The following is a 14,851-nucleotide window of genomic DNA, read 5'->3' on the forward strand; positions in this document are numbered from 1 at the left end:
TTAGAGCACTAGCGAGGAAGGTGCTGTGTCGTGTAGTGCTGGTGATTTGAAATTGATTGGCCATTACACTCTTTCCTCTAACGCTACGACAAATAGTCAGTGATAAGCAGATACCGAGGTTTACCGCACAATGTATTCTAGCACCGGAATATCGGACGACAGTGGAGCTTTGTTCCATTCGGACCATAATCCACGTGCCAGCTATCGGCGTGAATTTGAGGAGATGGAAAATCGCATACGTAGATGGTAGGTGGCAATAAGTTTATGCTAATGCAGTGCACCAATGCATCTAATGCGCCTCATTGCTTCTAGTGAACGCCAGCGGGCAGAACTGGAGCGACAGTTTGAGGACTTAATGCGTGAACGAGCGGATTGTGAAAAGGCTGCCGTGCGAGCAATGAAACAACGCCAACGACGCCAGATGGAAGCGGAAAGGCAACGAGCAGAGCGTAATGAGAGTATCCTACGAATGCTGAACAAAATCGATCTACAGGCGGCATCGTTGGCGGCCAAAACGGATCGACTGAAGATGTTAAAGGTATTTGTTGAAAATGCATTGATTTATCGTTGGATTTTAAAGGATACATTTTTTTCCAAATTATCCTAAAAACAGACCCAGTACGAGATGTATCTGATGCGTACCTGGTCGACAGCATCACAAGCTTTGCCAGCGTACAGTGTTCCGATGATTACTGCACCACCAGCAACGCTTTCCAAACCGCTTCCTCAAAGTCCACCCAAATCTGAATTCGTTCAATATCTTACCGATCTAACACATCAGCAAACGGTCAGCAGCAATTCCATTCCGCCTCCAACGGCTTTAAGTAACTATCTTGCTTCCCAGCAGAAACCATTCGCACTGACGCCTTCCCAGGGTGCACCGGTAGAACGTCCTTATTCGAGAGCGTTTCATAGTAATGCTGACTTACAAACTGATAATTCGATGATGAACTACGGAGCTAGTCCAACGCCAATGGCTAGCACACGGGCTAGCAAGTTTGAAATGTCAAACGAGGACTTTATCCGGTACATCGATAGTGAGGTGCTTAAGGAACCGATACCGAAGGTTAGCGTTGTTGCTCCTTCGCCGGTATTAGAAGTGGCGGAAGTGAAACAGACCACTGGAGCATACCTTGAAGATGCTACGATGAGTGAGGATGAGCCGGTTGGAGAGCTATCCAACAAGTTGAAGGAGTTTAGCGTTATGGTAGATGCAGAGAATAAGAAGGACGCTGGAAGTAATTCTACTTACGAACTGATACAAGATGACACCCAACCGCTTGAGGAGGTGATCAAAGGTGGTAAGAAACTGGATGAACTTTTAGAAATGGGAGTTCGTCATACTAATCCCATTATACCGTGTATTCTTGCAGGCCAGGGATACAATACAGTTGCTCAAGAAGAGAAAGATGATCGTCCTTTCAATGAACCGTATATTGCTGAGACATTTGAAGAGGATCGTGTAATCGATGTTGAGACTAATTACAAAGCGGATAATGATAATCAAAAGGAAAAGCTGGACGCTCAGTATGACCAAAATATCCAAGAGTTACACGATGATGCAAATGCTGCGGAAATGAATATTCCCTACGCCGTTAATGAAAATGAACTGAAAATGGATGAAGGTTCACGTGAATGGCAAAATACAGTCCCTCAAGAAGAGCAGAACGCAAACCACGAAATTACATACGAACCATCCGATGGTAATGCGGATTATCTTGAAGGAGCTCATCAAATGGATGAAAATGTGTACAAACCAGCACAATCAGAAGACCCACTATATGATAACCAACAGTATAGTACTTCGAGTGAGGTAATAAAGTCAGAACTTACTGCAGAAGGTAATAGTGGGCAGCAACAGCAGCAGCCACAACCGATGCAGCAATATGAAACGCGAAACCAACATTGGACTACTGCACGACAAGCGCTGCGATCGAAAGCATTCCCTGGAGCATCGTCTAAGCCACCGTATCCCGAAACGGATCAAGTTGAGCAAGGGTATACTGAGGTTCTAAACGAAAATGCTGCGACGGCAGATTCAATTGACGTAGATCAGACAGTCGTTCAAAACTCTACTGTCGATCCCTCCAAGGATCCCCCAAATACTGAGTATCCCGCATATCCTGTAGATTCGCACGATCCTTACTATCAAACCGAACAATCTGCAGAACAAATGCCAACTCCGCAGACCACCTCCGCAGAGCAGGGATATCATAATGATGCGATGGGACAACCGGTAGAATATCAACAGCACGATGCGCAACAATCAGCAGCCTATCAGTACGTGACCAATCAGGAAGGACAGTATGTCGAAGGAGCGGATCAAGCTCAATATCAGTACCAGGACGCTACCGATCCGATGGTTAGCTCTTATGCGACTCAGGAAGGATATCAGGCGGATCCGAATCAGCAGTATCAGTATGATGAAAACGCACAATACTACAACGATCAGCAAGCTTACGACGCACAGTACTATAGTCAAGACCCACAGCAACAACAGAAACAGCAGCAGTACTACATGGATGAGACCAATCAACAGGTGGAAGGACAGTACGAGCAATCGCAAGAGCAACAGATCGTCCATCCAACAGATCAATATCCCACAGCTTCAGAATCGAACGAGCAAACAGCGTACTATCCTCCCGATGGACAGTACGAACAATCGACCCTGCCTAATCCCGAGCACATGGAGCCTTCGCCAAACAGTACTGCTGCCACTGCGACTACCGCTGGTGAAACTCAATTAGCTGAGGAACAAACCGCCATTGAGCCATCGACCGTTATCGATTCCACGTTGGTGAAAGATAAACAAGACAAGACAGCTACCGATGCTTCACCACCACCGCCGGCTCAGACCACCGGTGACCAAAAGCCGGCCAAGAAGGATGGCGATCCGGGATCGGATGTGCCAACGCTAAGCACCGTGAACGATGAGAGTGATTTCGATTTCTCCTCCCAGTGATAAGCGCCCACTGTTTGTCGTTCGGCCGCTAATGGATCCACAGATAGTGTAGCTGTTTCTTGCCTGAATTGTTCTATAGAATCTCACATATGTCCTAATACCTGCAAACGTTTTCAATTAAAAACGTGCCAGATAAACCACTTCAACCTTTAATGCACTTCGCGCGGCACACGCTTTGGCACGTTGGTGGTCGGGATGCTTTATTATGGCCGATTATTGTGCCGGGTTGGTTTAGTCATGCTGTGGCTTGTGCTGTGTTTGGTGGTTGTTCCGGTGGTAACGGCCAATGGCCGTTTGCCGAACCATACTGTCCCGTTGCATTACGATCTACACCTGGAAGTGACAGGGTTAGGGTTGGGCGATTATTCCTACCGCGGGAATGTTTCGATACGGATTGCCATCGCTCGTGATACGGATCAAATTGTTCTGCATAATCTGGGCAACGCGCTAGGGACGATTAGTGTACGAAGATGTCGGGACGGCGTACAGATACCTCATCAGGTGCTGGAAACCGACGAGTCGAGTGAATTGCTGCATATACGTACCGATCGAGTGCTGGATAGGGTAGACGATAAAGTGATCCAGCTAGTGATTGAGTTCAACAACACGCTTGGTGAGGATCATATGGGATTTTACCGCACACAGTACCGTGGACCCAAGCGTGTACCAATGGCCGTTGCTACGACACACTTCCAACCAAGCTATGCCCGCATGGCCTTTCCGTGTTTCGATGAACCAGGGCTGAAGAGTACCTTCGACATAACGATCGTCAGTAACGCAAGCCATCTGGTAGCTTCTAATGCACCGATCGAGACGATCTCCTGGCTGCTGGATGGCTACAAGGTGGTACGGTTCGAGCGTACGCCACCAATGCAAACGTATCTTGTATCGTTTCTGATCGCAGACTTCACCTCCGTGCACGCCACGAGTCATTCCGGAGTTAAGGTTGGAATTCTTGCACCACCGAAAGATGAGAAAATGTTACAGTACAGCTTACAGGCAGCAACTACCCTACTAACCAGCTTGGAACAGTACACCGGACAAAGCTTGGGCTTGAGCAAGCTTGATCATGCCGCGATACCAGCGTTTGGGAATGCCATGGAAAACTGGGGACTGGTCTCGTACGACGAACAGTTTCTTGTGCTGTCGGCAAACTCGCACCGGTTGCAGCGTGCCCAGGCGGTACTTACAATCGCTCATGAAACGGCACATCAACTGTTTGGCAATCTGGTAGGACCAGCGTGGTGGTCGTATCTGTGGCTAAGTGAAGGATTTGCGACATACTTCGAGATACTGCTGGGAAGCGAAGTGTATCCGGACCTGCTACCGTTGGAGGATACTTTCGCCGTACGGCACATGAGGCCCGCCCTGCTGGCAGATGCGTTCGATGCACACGCGCTCACGGTGGAACCTCTGCCGGCCGATTCGGTACGCATTGAGATGCTATTCGATACGATCACGTACAGCAAGGCTGGTTGCATACTGAGGATGATCAACTGTTCGATAGGTGAAACGGATTTTAAGAGTGGCGTCCGAAGATACCTCGAGACGTACCGCGATGGGATCGTTTCTCCTGGTGAACTGTACGGTAGTTTCACCCAGGAGCTCCCCGAAGGTCCAACGGTGGAGCAAATCTTTCGCAGCTGGGCAGATAAACCGGGATATCCGGTGGTGATGGTGGAACGGCTTAACAGTTCCTTTGTACGGTTTCGGCAAGAACGTTATCAGCAAGAGACGGCCTCTCGGGACACTCAATCGCGGTGGCACATTCCGATCACATACTACACTAATAGCAGTGCGGGAAAGTATGAATATCAACCTGCGTTTTGGATGAAGGAAAGCGATCAGGAGCTGGTTGTTCGACTGGAGATGTCCTGGCAGGATGTGTTGGTTGTGAACCCTCGGCAGATAGGTTTCTATCGCGTCGAGTATGACGATCGCGGATGGAACAGTATCGTCGACATACTATCCTCGCTGCCGCCCATTATGCAGGCAAAGCTGGTTGATGATGCATTCGTGCTGGCCCGTGTCGGAATGGTCGGGTACGAGGTTTGCCTTGGGATGCTGCAGGAACTAGCGGCCAACCCGAACCCTGTCCCGTGGTTAATTGCAATGGCGGAAGAGAACGTCGGGTTCCTACAGCGTGTGCTACAGTCGGAGGAGTTTGATCGGTTTGTGGCAGGATTCGTTGGTGAAATGTTCGGTCTTGCCGAAACCTTCACGCGATCCCTGTTCCAATCGCAGGCTCTGGAACGTGCGTTCGATTGGTGGGCTCGATTAGCAAACCCCACAGGCTTCGCCGAGAGCAAAACGGGTTCGTCTGGTAACATCCAGCGATCAGCTTGTCCACCGTTGAGTGTGCAGAAAATATTGGAAGGATTAGTATCACCCGATGAGGTCGTACGGGATCGTTTATTCGCCCGATTAAAATGTCAACCAAACCATGCAAATGAACCACTCCTAGTAGCGCTAGAACAGGTCAAGGAAAGAAAGCTACTGACGTGCAGTAAACTGTTGGCCGTGTTGGAGAGTTTGATTAAATCCCATCCTGGAGACTTCTTACACCCAATCGTCCGTTTCCTGTCCACCGTCGACGCAGACGAGATGGGCCAGGAAGCGCAACGGTTACAGCACCTGCTAAATATAATCATCCACGAGGTCACTGACCGTGGCCAGGCGGCTGAAGTTCAGAAGCTGATTGTCAAAAATGCTTCCGTCCTGGAGGAACACTTCCCGGCACACGCAAACACCGTCATGACGTCAACCATCAGCTGGCGTATGAAGCAGGTGCCGAAGTTAAGGGAATTTGTTGCCGATTCTCGTATGGCCAGCTATTACGGGAAGGAAGGTGAAGCATCTTCATTGACATACGGAGCTTAGGTATACACCGGGTGTAACACCTAGGGTGGGAGAAGATGGCAGATGAATTAATGAGAGGGGGAGTTGTGTGTCCTTTTTGGGGGTGGTGGAATGCCTGTACGAGAATGTCACTTCTGTGGTTAGGTTTTTATGGAGCTATTACAGTACGATGGAAACGTTTGTCCTCAACTCGATTTTTGTTAGGTTAAGTTTTTCTGCTTTTCTGAATTCTATTAAAGTTACTTAAGAAATTGTGCAAAAATGTACTTCCGGAGTATGTGTTTTCTTTTGTCCTCTGTGTCTAGGTTCCAGACTGGCAACATTTTTCTGTTGGTCACTGTATATTTCCTGCTTAGGGTTCGCACCTCCGATTCCAATGACCAATTTATGTGTACCGTTTCGATTAGCCCGTGTGTGTCGGTTCGTCCTTTTCTCCGGTCCATAGGTTACGCCATTTGTCGCTGACCAACGACGTGCGGTGTGTAGGTGTACTCGGTGTACATGTGTGTGTGTCTATGTGTCTATTGCTGGCGATAGACTCACCATCACCTAACGGAATGGTTCGGCGAATGATCATTACATTAGTCAATATCAATGGTCAAACGGTCATATTGGATGCCGCTGGAATCGTTGGTGTCGTCTCATCGTCCTGGTTGTTTTTCTGGGAAGCAGTGAGATGATGCATCTGCCCGTCGTAAGTCGTAATCGGGTACGGTATAAAAAGTGTTCGGCTAGCAAGTGGACATCCTCATTCGTTGGTAGACCGTAGCTCGTGCCGAAAGTGAATCCTGGATATCTAGTGAGTTGGTGATTTCGTTTGGTCCTTGCTGGGGACGACGTTTAGGTGCTGGATCCTGATATACTCTTGGTTTACTAGGAGATGATCGTGTTATAGTGTCCACCTCGAGGAAAAAAGAAAGCAGTGCGTGAAGAGGCAAGCTGGCCGGAACACGGTCCAAGATGTGGCTACCGTTGGCGCTGTGTGTGCTGCTGGAGTTTGCCGAAATCGTTAGTGCGTCGGGCGGGTTGGACGATGCGCTCGAAGTTACGTTCAGCGAGCGGACCCGAGCCGACTGGGAAAAGGTTTGGCATCAGGAGAGTCATTCGCGCTGTCGGGAAAAATTGATACGCCATCTTTATTGGGCCTGCGAAAAGGATATCTATCGGATTTCAAGGCGTAGCGGACCGGGAGATGACAGCATGTCCAACATGGGTACGGAAAAGCGTAGCTCGGCGGGACAAAACTTGCTAGAGGATGCGACGGTGCAGTTCCCGTGGGCAATTGATCGTGAGGTGGCTTATGCGTTTCTGCGAACCCGACGCAACGGAAAGCGACGATCGGGTGGATCGATTACGGCTGAGTGTTGCACACGTACCGGATGTACCTGGGAGGAGTACGCCGAGTACTGTCCATCGAACAAACGATTGAATCAGTACCGACGAAGGAAATAAAGCTTTTGAGTGTTTGGTGTTGTGACATGGGTCCCGGGTTATGCGGCAAGTGACGTGGGTGGATGGGGATGCAGGTGGAGGTAGAACTGGGGAGTTTTTCTCGGTATTCTTGATCATCGTAATCGCAGCATAAGGGGTTGTGTATTGCAGCACTTTTTTTCGTATGTATAATGTGAAATAAAGGAATCCGCACTACCTAAACGGATGAAATGAACTCTCTGTGGATCTGTTCTTTACATGTTTGAGAAACCATATGGAAACTGGTTTGGGTTTAAATTTATCAGTCATTGGCTTTTATTTCTTACACTTTCGCAAACATACATACATGAAATGCTTCAAATAGTATTTTCTACACGCTCCTGATTATTTAGTCTTTTTCTTCTCTGTGATCACTGTTTCACCTCCATTTGTGTGCAGGAAGGACATTTGGTAGGAAACCCAAAAGTACACCACCCCAACGGCACAGTAAACGCTCGTAAGTAGTAGCGGCAAAAAGGGCAACCGTTCCCGTAACCCTATTACGTCATGGACCAAGTTTTCATACACACAAAGAACAGGAAATCCGGCCAAATAAAGAAACTCGATCGTATGAAAGAATGTTCCTCGATGGATTAACTTCAGCAGTACTACACTTAGCCCAGTGTACACTACATGCAAACTAATTTTAACCAGTGTTAGCTCGGGTTTAAACAACAGCGGGAACAGTGAATAATGTGCTACGATCCCGAGAAAAATGGTCCAACGGGCATCATTGTGATTGCCGATGGCAAGCAGCGTCAACGGAATCAGCACCATCAGGATGGCTTTCTCGTGTACATGCCAACCGAAAAGGAAGGAAGTGCAACCGCACAGGACGATTGCTCGCACAAAGATACGCCCTAGTGCGACGCTCGTGGTGGTTGATTTTAATGTCCATAGTTTCAGCAGAGTCGGAACCATAAATACTCCCGTCAGAGCGAATGTTACTGCCGGAGTTATGGATGGCAGAACGGTATGTTCGAAGGTTTGCACCAATCCACCGGTGCTCGAACCTTGGGCCACCTTACCCAGCGATACGGCTAGCACTTTATCGGCTGTATTGTATAATGCCCAAAAATTAGGTGCCCAGTAAGCATGCGTGAGGCCACGCTTGAAGGGAAACAGTCGCGAAAATACCTACAATAATGGGCAATAAATTCACATTAGTACCGCGGAGCAATTAAGAAGCGTAATCGAGTGGCTTACCTGTGGAATGTGTTCGTAGAATGGACCAAACGAGAGCAAACAGACGCCCAGCACGATGGTGCCGAGCTTGATTAACCTTCCGAGCGCTTGTCCGATGGTGAAATCGCGCAAGCAATAAAATCGTAGCAAATAAACTATATAAACGGGGGCGACGTACATAAAGATGTGTTTTAAGTTTAGCAGTGCGGCAAACAACAGTGCCGCCTGTAGGGAACGATTTTCCATCAGTGCACCGATGCTAAGGAGCAGAACGCCAAACAGGAATCCATTGTACTGGAAGTGGATGTGATCGACCATGAGTAGACCGGCATTGCCGAGCAGGAGCGCACCACCGATAAGGATCGAGCGGGATGACGTACTCGAGCTTCCGGCCGTCAAGGCTCGAAGGCATCGGCGGACACCCAGTGCGAAAATAACGTCGGTTACGATGACGGAGAATCGTTGAAAGACAATCGTTTGCTCGGAGGCGTAATTGAGATTCTTCACGTCCAGCATACGGGGATCGAACGATTTGGCCACCAGTGAGAGTAGCCATTCAAAGTATGCGAAGAATGGCGGATAGTCGAGTGTCCATTCGCTCGTTTTTTCGTAATACCACCGCGAGAGGGGTAAGCTGTGGGTGATGGCTAGCCAGTTTCGATGCACTTCGAAGTCTGTGGAGCGACTGTCGGGAAAGAAATGCTCTTGTTTCATGACCATCGAAATAGGTAACGAATGTTGATGCTTACTAAGCAGGGATAAAGAGCAGCTTCACACCGGAAACGAGTAAAAATATGTGCCAAAACATTGTAACACTTTCTTTTATTTTACTAAACTTAACAATAACGAACTGTGTACGATGTGTTGGAATGTATCACCGACACCGGTTTCGTTGCAGTTGCCAACTCCTCAAAACAACAACAAACGCCTAGCATGAGCTGTCAAACGCTACGTCAGCTCAGTGAAATGGACTATGAGAGGAACGCTTTCCTGGTTTAGCTGCCGTGATATGTGTTTTTCGAGAGAAAGATAAGTGAAATGAATATTACTTTGGCAATAAAATATTGTGGAATGTTTATCAAAGAATTATGTATGTAAAAATGTGGACCGAATTGTTCTTGTAAACGATAATTTCTAAGATAATTGCGATCTAGCTTGAAGAACACTTGAAACGCTTGAAACGCCTAATATTTGAATTTTGAACAATGAACCGTTAATTCAATTGCAGATGGAAATCGCAACACGTGATATTTTAAAATTGATCAATCGAAGAGATTGATTCTCTTTTGGGGTCGTTTTATTAGATACTTTTCAGAAAGGTATTCCAAACTAATTGTCTTCAGAAACCAACACTTTTCTCAAAATTACGGGATGATTTTTTATTAACTAATTTGCCTTTGTAGGAAGAATCATTCAAATACCGTTGATTGTTGTTTAAGATAATATAGCAGAAGTGAGCATTTAAAAAAACTTTGGTAGCAAAAATAGCAACATACTGCCCGGAGATGCTTTTTTTAATTTGTCCTCCAGCATAATCTGCCGTTCGTAGCACTGTAACGCATCGCTTGCATCTTATCGGCATCCGAGCCATATATTTCCCGTTCGCCGAGGGTATCCACGTTCCGGGCGTACCCGCTCATTATTGTACAGCCAGTAGTAATTTCCCTTGAAGAAGTACGTCTTGCCTGCGAAGCAGATGGCATCGGTCCGAGCCCGACCACCAAGCGATAGTCATGAATGTCAAGGTTACCAGCAGTACCAGGAAATAATGGCACGATTAGAAAGGTTATGGTTGGTGTTTCCTGCTTCCTACCGCACTACTCACCGCTCGCGACTGCCGTGGCCGCGTCAATATTTTTCGGTATACCAAACCAACGGTCCATGGATGACGGATAGCCTTCGTCCATCTCGCCCGCCGTATCGTTGTAGCGCCAGAAACGATCACCTGCGAACAGGTAGGTTTTATTGTTTTTCGCTAAATGTTAAAAACAAAGCAAAGCGGCGAAAGAGAGAGAGAGAGAGAGAGAGAGAGAGAGAGAGACAACAAAAGAGAAAAAACACAATTAAACCACTACTTTAATGGGTACGAGCGATTTTATAATACTCACGCCAAACGAGCGCCGCATCGATGCGCTTCAGATCTTCCGGTAAACCATAGTCCGTCAGTGGACGTACTTCCGGGTGCAGGAAGTTGAGTGCATCAAACACCCAGTACACGCGTCCGGAAAACAGTACGATCGCATTATCGTCCAACCGCTCGTACACGGCATCAATATGGGTGACGGTTTTGGGGAATCCTCGAAACACCTGCCAAATCCGCACCGGGTAACCCTCCTTGATACGATACTTCTCCGTTAGCCGCCACAGATAGGCACCCTTGAAGATGAATATTTCACCTCGCAGAAGACCGATCGCATCGAAACTACCGCTACATATATCCGGCACGGGGACGTACTCTGCCGGCATGTGTGGTGTGGTGACACCGACCGGTGGCTGCGAATGATGCCGGCTGATGTGGTCATCCACGGTTTCGTAGTCACCGACGAAGGTGATCGGGATGTCGTACACTTCCGTTGTGGAGGAAGTTGTGGTGCTGGTAAAGACCGGTTCCTGTTCGGGATATGGATCGCTGTCCAAATCGGGCAGTCTCGGTACAGGTGTAACGGTGAAGAACTCGTCCACGGATGTTACCGATTCGGTAGTGTACATCCAATCCGGGTCATCAGTAATGTGAGGGTTTTGAACTGAAAAAGAGAGCGAAAATTTGGGTGATATCTGACCTAATCTCGGGCTCGACTTACCCGTGTTTCAACATACTGTACAACTGGTACATCGCCAAGATATCATCGTAATCGAGCGTTCCCTGTGCAATGCCTTTGTAGTACGGGAACATGAGCGAAGAATAAACCGGCGAATGCGCCAGTCCCAGCGAATGTCCCAACTCGTGTATAGCGACGGAGTAAAAGTCCACCCCTTCGCTGAGGTGCGTCGAGTTTTCCTTCCAATTTTCGTCCTCGTCAAAGTGTACGTCCCCACCGTAAGCATTCATTTCGTACGGATAGAACGCATGGGCCAGCACATTACCCGGCCCGTCGAATGGATAGCTGAGCGCGAACGGATGACAGGATCGAATGTATTAATCGATCAAACTCATACCCCGCATCGATCCCGGCACCCCTCCTACTACTCACTTGTCCCCGTGATGTCCGCTCCCGAACCCGACAATAATATCTGCGGACGGGTCGTACACGCGCACAAAGCGCAACTTGCTGTACTTGCTCCATTCGCCGAACGCTTTGGCCATAAACTTGGCCACCGAGTCCTCACCAACCTTGCTGGACCAGTTCGCAATGCTGCGGGGGAATGTGTGGATAAAAAGGAGGGACGGTATGAAGAGCGATAGTTTGAAAAGCGGACCTCCTACAGCGCACAAGGTTTCGGAACAAGCTGAACACAAGAGATCATTAGCGAGTGGGAGACTCGCCAGGGAGAGTTGGGTGGGAATGAAAGTAAGAATTTGGCGAACGAATCAAACCCCAACGGTTGTGTTTGTGTGTGGGATAGATTGATGTGGTCTCCTGTCGCTTAATGGTCGTAATCAGCGTCACGATCACGGGATAATATGCAATCCCTGTTCCCTACTATCTAATACCTTCGTGGAATGCGAAGAACTCGTCCCGAATGGTTGAGAAAAAAAAAAACCTCTCGAACTCGAACAGCCGGTTGATGAATCGATGAAAATGCTAATGTCTAAAATGGCACCTGTCCGCCATGGGTGATGTGACCGCCCCGAATCACAAGCCCTCCTTCCGTTCTGGTGCTCACCACTTCGTGGCGCGTCCCAGTCCAAAGATGGCGCACGCATGATCATTTTCAATTAAAGTGAAAGTTTTCCTTTCCTTTTTTTTGCATGGCTGTTGCTGTTTCGGTGCTTTTTTCTTCTTTTCCTTCGTTCGTTTGTTGTTGTCTGTCCCGCGTTTGACTCGTGCGATGATGGTGTTGCCCGGCCGGGATAATGAATGGCCGTACCAATTAAACGAAAATGGCTATCGAAGCGAAAGCTAATGGCCGATCAGGAGTATCAGTTGGAGCAGCTTGCGTACGCCGGACACATGTGAATGGAACGCTATGCCCATAAATGTGTGTTTTTGTTCGATTCAGTTAAAAGCGTACCAACGTTGGTGCAGGTTGATTGGATTGGGGCTATGGCATTTACGGAAGTTTGGTGTGATTTTATTGCTTTAATTTGGTGCGGAATTGAAGTTGAAATTTACTATACACTTGAACCTACAGGTTCAAGTTATTCAGAAGATAGTTTTGAGCGCCATACTTTCCAAACTATTCGATTGGTGGACAACAAGTTCTTCAAGCAGTTAAGGGTTAAACCAACGATCGACCGCGCTCGTTTTGACCGATCATCGATCATAGATTATCGGGTGATCGTATGAAAGCAATCGTACGAATTGCTGGACGAATGGTACGAGGAACGAGGAAGAGACAACAAAAATCGACCTCGCAACATAAAAAGCCACCCGGCTGCCCCGAAACCGGGCAGGGATTGTATGTTTTGGGCCGGAGTGTGTGCAACAACCGAACGGAGAGAAACAACAACAAAAAAAACGGGGTTAAGGTAGGGCATTTGAGGTTGGTTTTGTTTTTGGCTCGTTTTTCATCCTTCGGCGAGTGTGGATGGGGATTTTTTCTTTTGTTCATTTTCGCTAGGGGATCAAATTCACCGGTCGTATCCCCAAAAAAAAAAAAACAGGGAAGTTTGTTGGAGTGTTTAAAGCTGAGACAAGCCTGTTAAGACCACACCGTACCCATGCTACATGCGGCTGTTCGTCCGTGCAAAGGTTTTTGGCTACTTACAAGTATGTTATGCGCCGCTTCCGCCAGCTCTCCGAACCGATCACGTACCGCCGGTGGCGCAATGATTGATCGTGCTGCATCACGTCGACCACGCCACATCGGGGCGCTGACATTAGCTGCAGCAATCGACCGAACGGAACAGGTGCCGAAGGTTAAGCGCCGCCACATGAGCGGGGTTGGGGGATGAGAAGGAGAGAAAGTGGTTTTGATTGGAGCATTATTTAAGGATGTTTCAGCGTGTATGGGTGTATGTTGATTTTATTTATATGATTAAGCTTTTGAAGTTATCTTCTTTCAAGTAATATCATTTTACAGGGTGGGCAAATGGTCTTACATCACAGCAGTTGAGGAATGGAAAGTGGTTTGGACGTTCTCTTTTGTAGTAAATTTAAATAATCTTTCTACTTTTTAAACATCACGTGAAGAAAGCCTTACAAGGCTGAACAAGAAGAGCGAAGTATTTATTAAGGATATAAGATTTGCTGAGTGACTCAATTTTTATGTCCGTAACGTACCAACAGTCAAGGGTCGATAACATAAGAATAATGTGCGGGTTAGTGGTCTCTGAATTTACAGAAAGCCTATCGTTAGGGATGGCGTAAAGTGACAAGGTTTCGATTATCCTAAACTGAGTTAAAGGCTCAAGCCTCATCTTAAAAAAGGACCTATTTTGAAAGGCGATAGCATAATTACTATATAAAATTACTTAACGGATTCGATGTTATTACGTTTCTGTTATTTTGCGGATTATTCACACAAAAAGAAGCGTCACCCCTGTGTTGTCTTGAGCGCCTCTTTGATCGGCGGCGAGCCCCACTCACTCATTCTGAGTTATTCGTCTCTGGCATGGACATTATTTTTCTGTTCTAAAAATGTTTTTTGTTTTTTGTTCTAAAAATGGCGGTTTAGGTTAGGATATCCCTTAGCATTGGGTATTTTAGGTATTTTCGACTTCGTAAAAATTTGAGAGCTTAGCTTTGTTCAACAAAACAGGGAGAATACAACTTCACAAAGCAGGTCAAACGAAATCCTTCTATTTTAAGCTCTATTTCTGAACACTTGCTTTAATATGTCTCATTCACACCCTAGACTATGTTGTAGTAGTGGATCATCTTCAATATAAGTAGTATTAAAATTTTCATTGTTCTCCCTTACCTCGATTGTTCGTCGATCAAGAACACCCGTCTGCGGTAAAGCGCCAAACTTCTGCACGTGCTTGATGGCATCCACAATCGCGTCACCACTGTACAGAGCTTCCGCTTGCGAGGGTCCTTTTTCTAGGTAGCCAAACCGTCGCATAAAATCGATCTATGAATCAAGGACCAAAGAAACCAATGAGCCGAACTGATTTTTCGGATCGCACGTCTTTAACCACCTCGCACTACGCACCATTTCTTTCGTCGGCACGGCCGGTGCACTATTCACACTGAGCTGGCATATTAAGACCAAACAACAACACAGCACGCCGATGTTGGAACCGAAAAGATGCATCGGATATTGAACCGG

General features: G+C 47.3%; 5 protein-coding genes across 5 annotated transcripts; 3 read left to right on the top strand and 2 right to left on the bottom strand.

Moving 5' to 3' along the window:
• The first annotated feature begins 130 nt into the window (after nucleotides 1-130).
• On the top strand, nucleotides 131-2,963 carry LOC126557035 (uncharacterized). Its single transcript, XM_050212675.1, has 3 exons — nucleotides 131-246; nucleotides 313-538; nucleotides 614-2,963. Exons 1-3 carry the CDS (start codon nucleotides 131-133, stop codon nucleotides 2,960-2,962), a joined length of 2,691 nt encoding a protein of 896 aa, XP_050068632.1. The 3' UTR covers nucleotide 2,963.
• Nucleotides 2,964-3,199: 236 nt separating this feature from the next.
• Nucleotides 3,200-5,842, top strand: LOC126566295 (glutamyl aminopeptidase-like). Its single transcript, XM_050223247.1, has one exon. It carries the CDS (start codon nucleotides 3,200-3,202, stop codon nucleotides 5,840-5,842), a length of 2,643 nt encoding a protein of 880 aa, XP_050079204.1.
• Nucleotides 5,843-6,762: 920 nt separating this feature from the next.
• Nucleotides 6,763-7,273, top strand: LOC126559274 (probable insulin-like peptide 7). Its single transcript, XM_050215403.1, has one exon. It carries the CDS (start codon nucleotides 6,782-6,784, stop codon nucleotides 7,271-7,273), a length of 492 nt encoding a protein of 163 aa, XP_050071360.1. The 5' UTR covers nucleotides 6,763-6,781.
• Nucleotides 7,274-7,636: 363 nt separating this feature from the next.
• Nucleotides 7,637-9,322, bottom strand: LOC126557808 (probable dolichyl pyrophosphate Glc1Man9GlcNAc2 alpha-1,3-glucosyltransferase). The gene is made up of 3 exons (XM_050213704.1): nucleotides 9,226-9,322; nucleotides 8,498-9,161; nucleotides 7,637-8,428 (listed from the first exon to the last, which is right to left on the bottom strand). Exons 1-3 carry the CDS (start codon nucleotides 9,282-9,284, stop codon nucleotides 7,637-7,639), a joined length of 1,515 nt encoding a protein of 504 aa, XP_050069661.1. The 5' UTR covers nucleotides 9,285-9,322.
• A 726-nt stretch (nucleotides 9,323-10,048) lies between these two features.
• LOC126557690 (matrix metalloproteinase-2-like) lies at nucleotides 10,049-14,648 on the bottom strand. Its single transcript, XM_050213547.1, has 7 exons — nucleotides 14,501-14,648; nucleotides 13,346-13,461; nucleotides 11,668-11,829; nucleotides 11,294-11,580; nucleotides 10,585-11,220; nucleotides 10,302-10,451; nucleotides 10,049-10,161 (listed from the first exon to the last, which is right to left on the bottom strand). Exons 1-7 carry the CDS (start codon nucleotides 14,642-14,644, stop codon nucleotides 10,049-10,051), a joined length of 1,608 nt encoding a protein of 535 aa, XP_050069504.1. The 5' UTR covers nucleotides 14,645-14,648.
• Between the last annotated feature and the right edge of the window lie 203 nt (nucleotides 14,649-14,851).

Source organism: Anopheles maculipalpis, chromosome 2RL (assembly GCF_943734695.1).
Source record: "Anopheles maculipalpis chromosome 2RL, idAnoMacuDA_375_x, whole genome shotgun sequence".
NCBI lineage: Eukaryota > Metazoa > Arthropoda > Insecta > Diptera > Culicidae > Anopheles > Anopheles maculipalpis.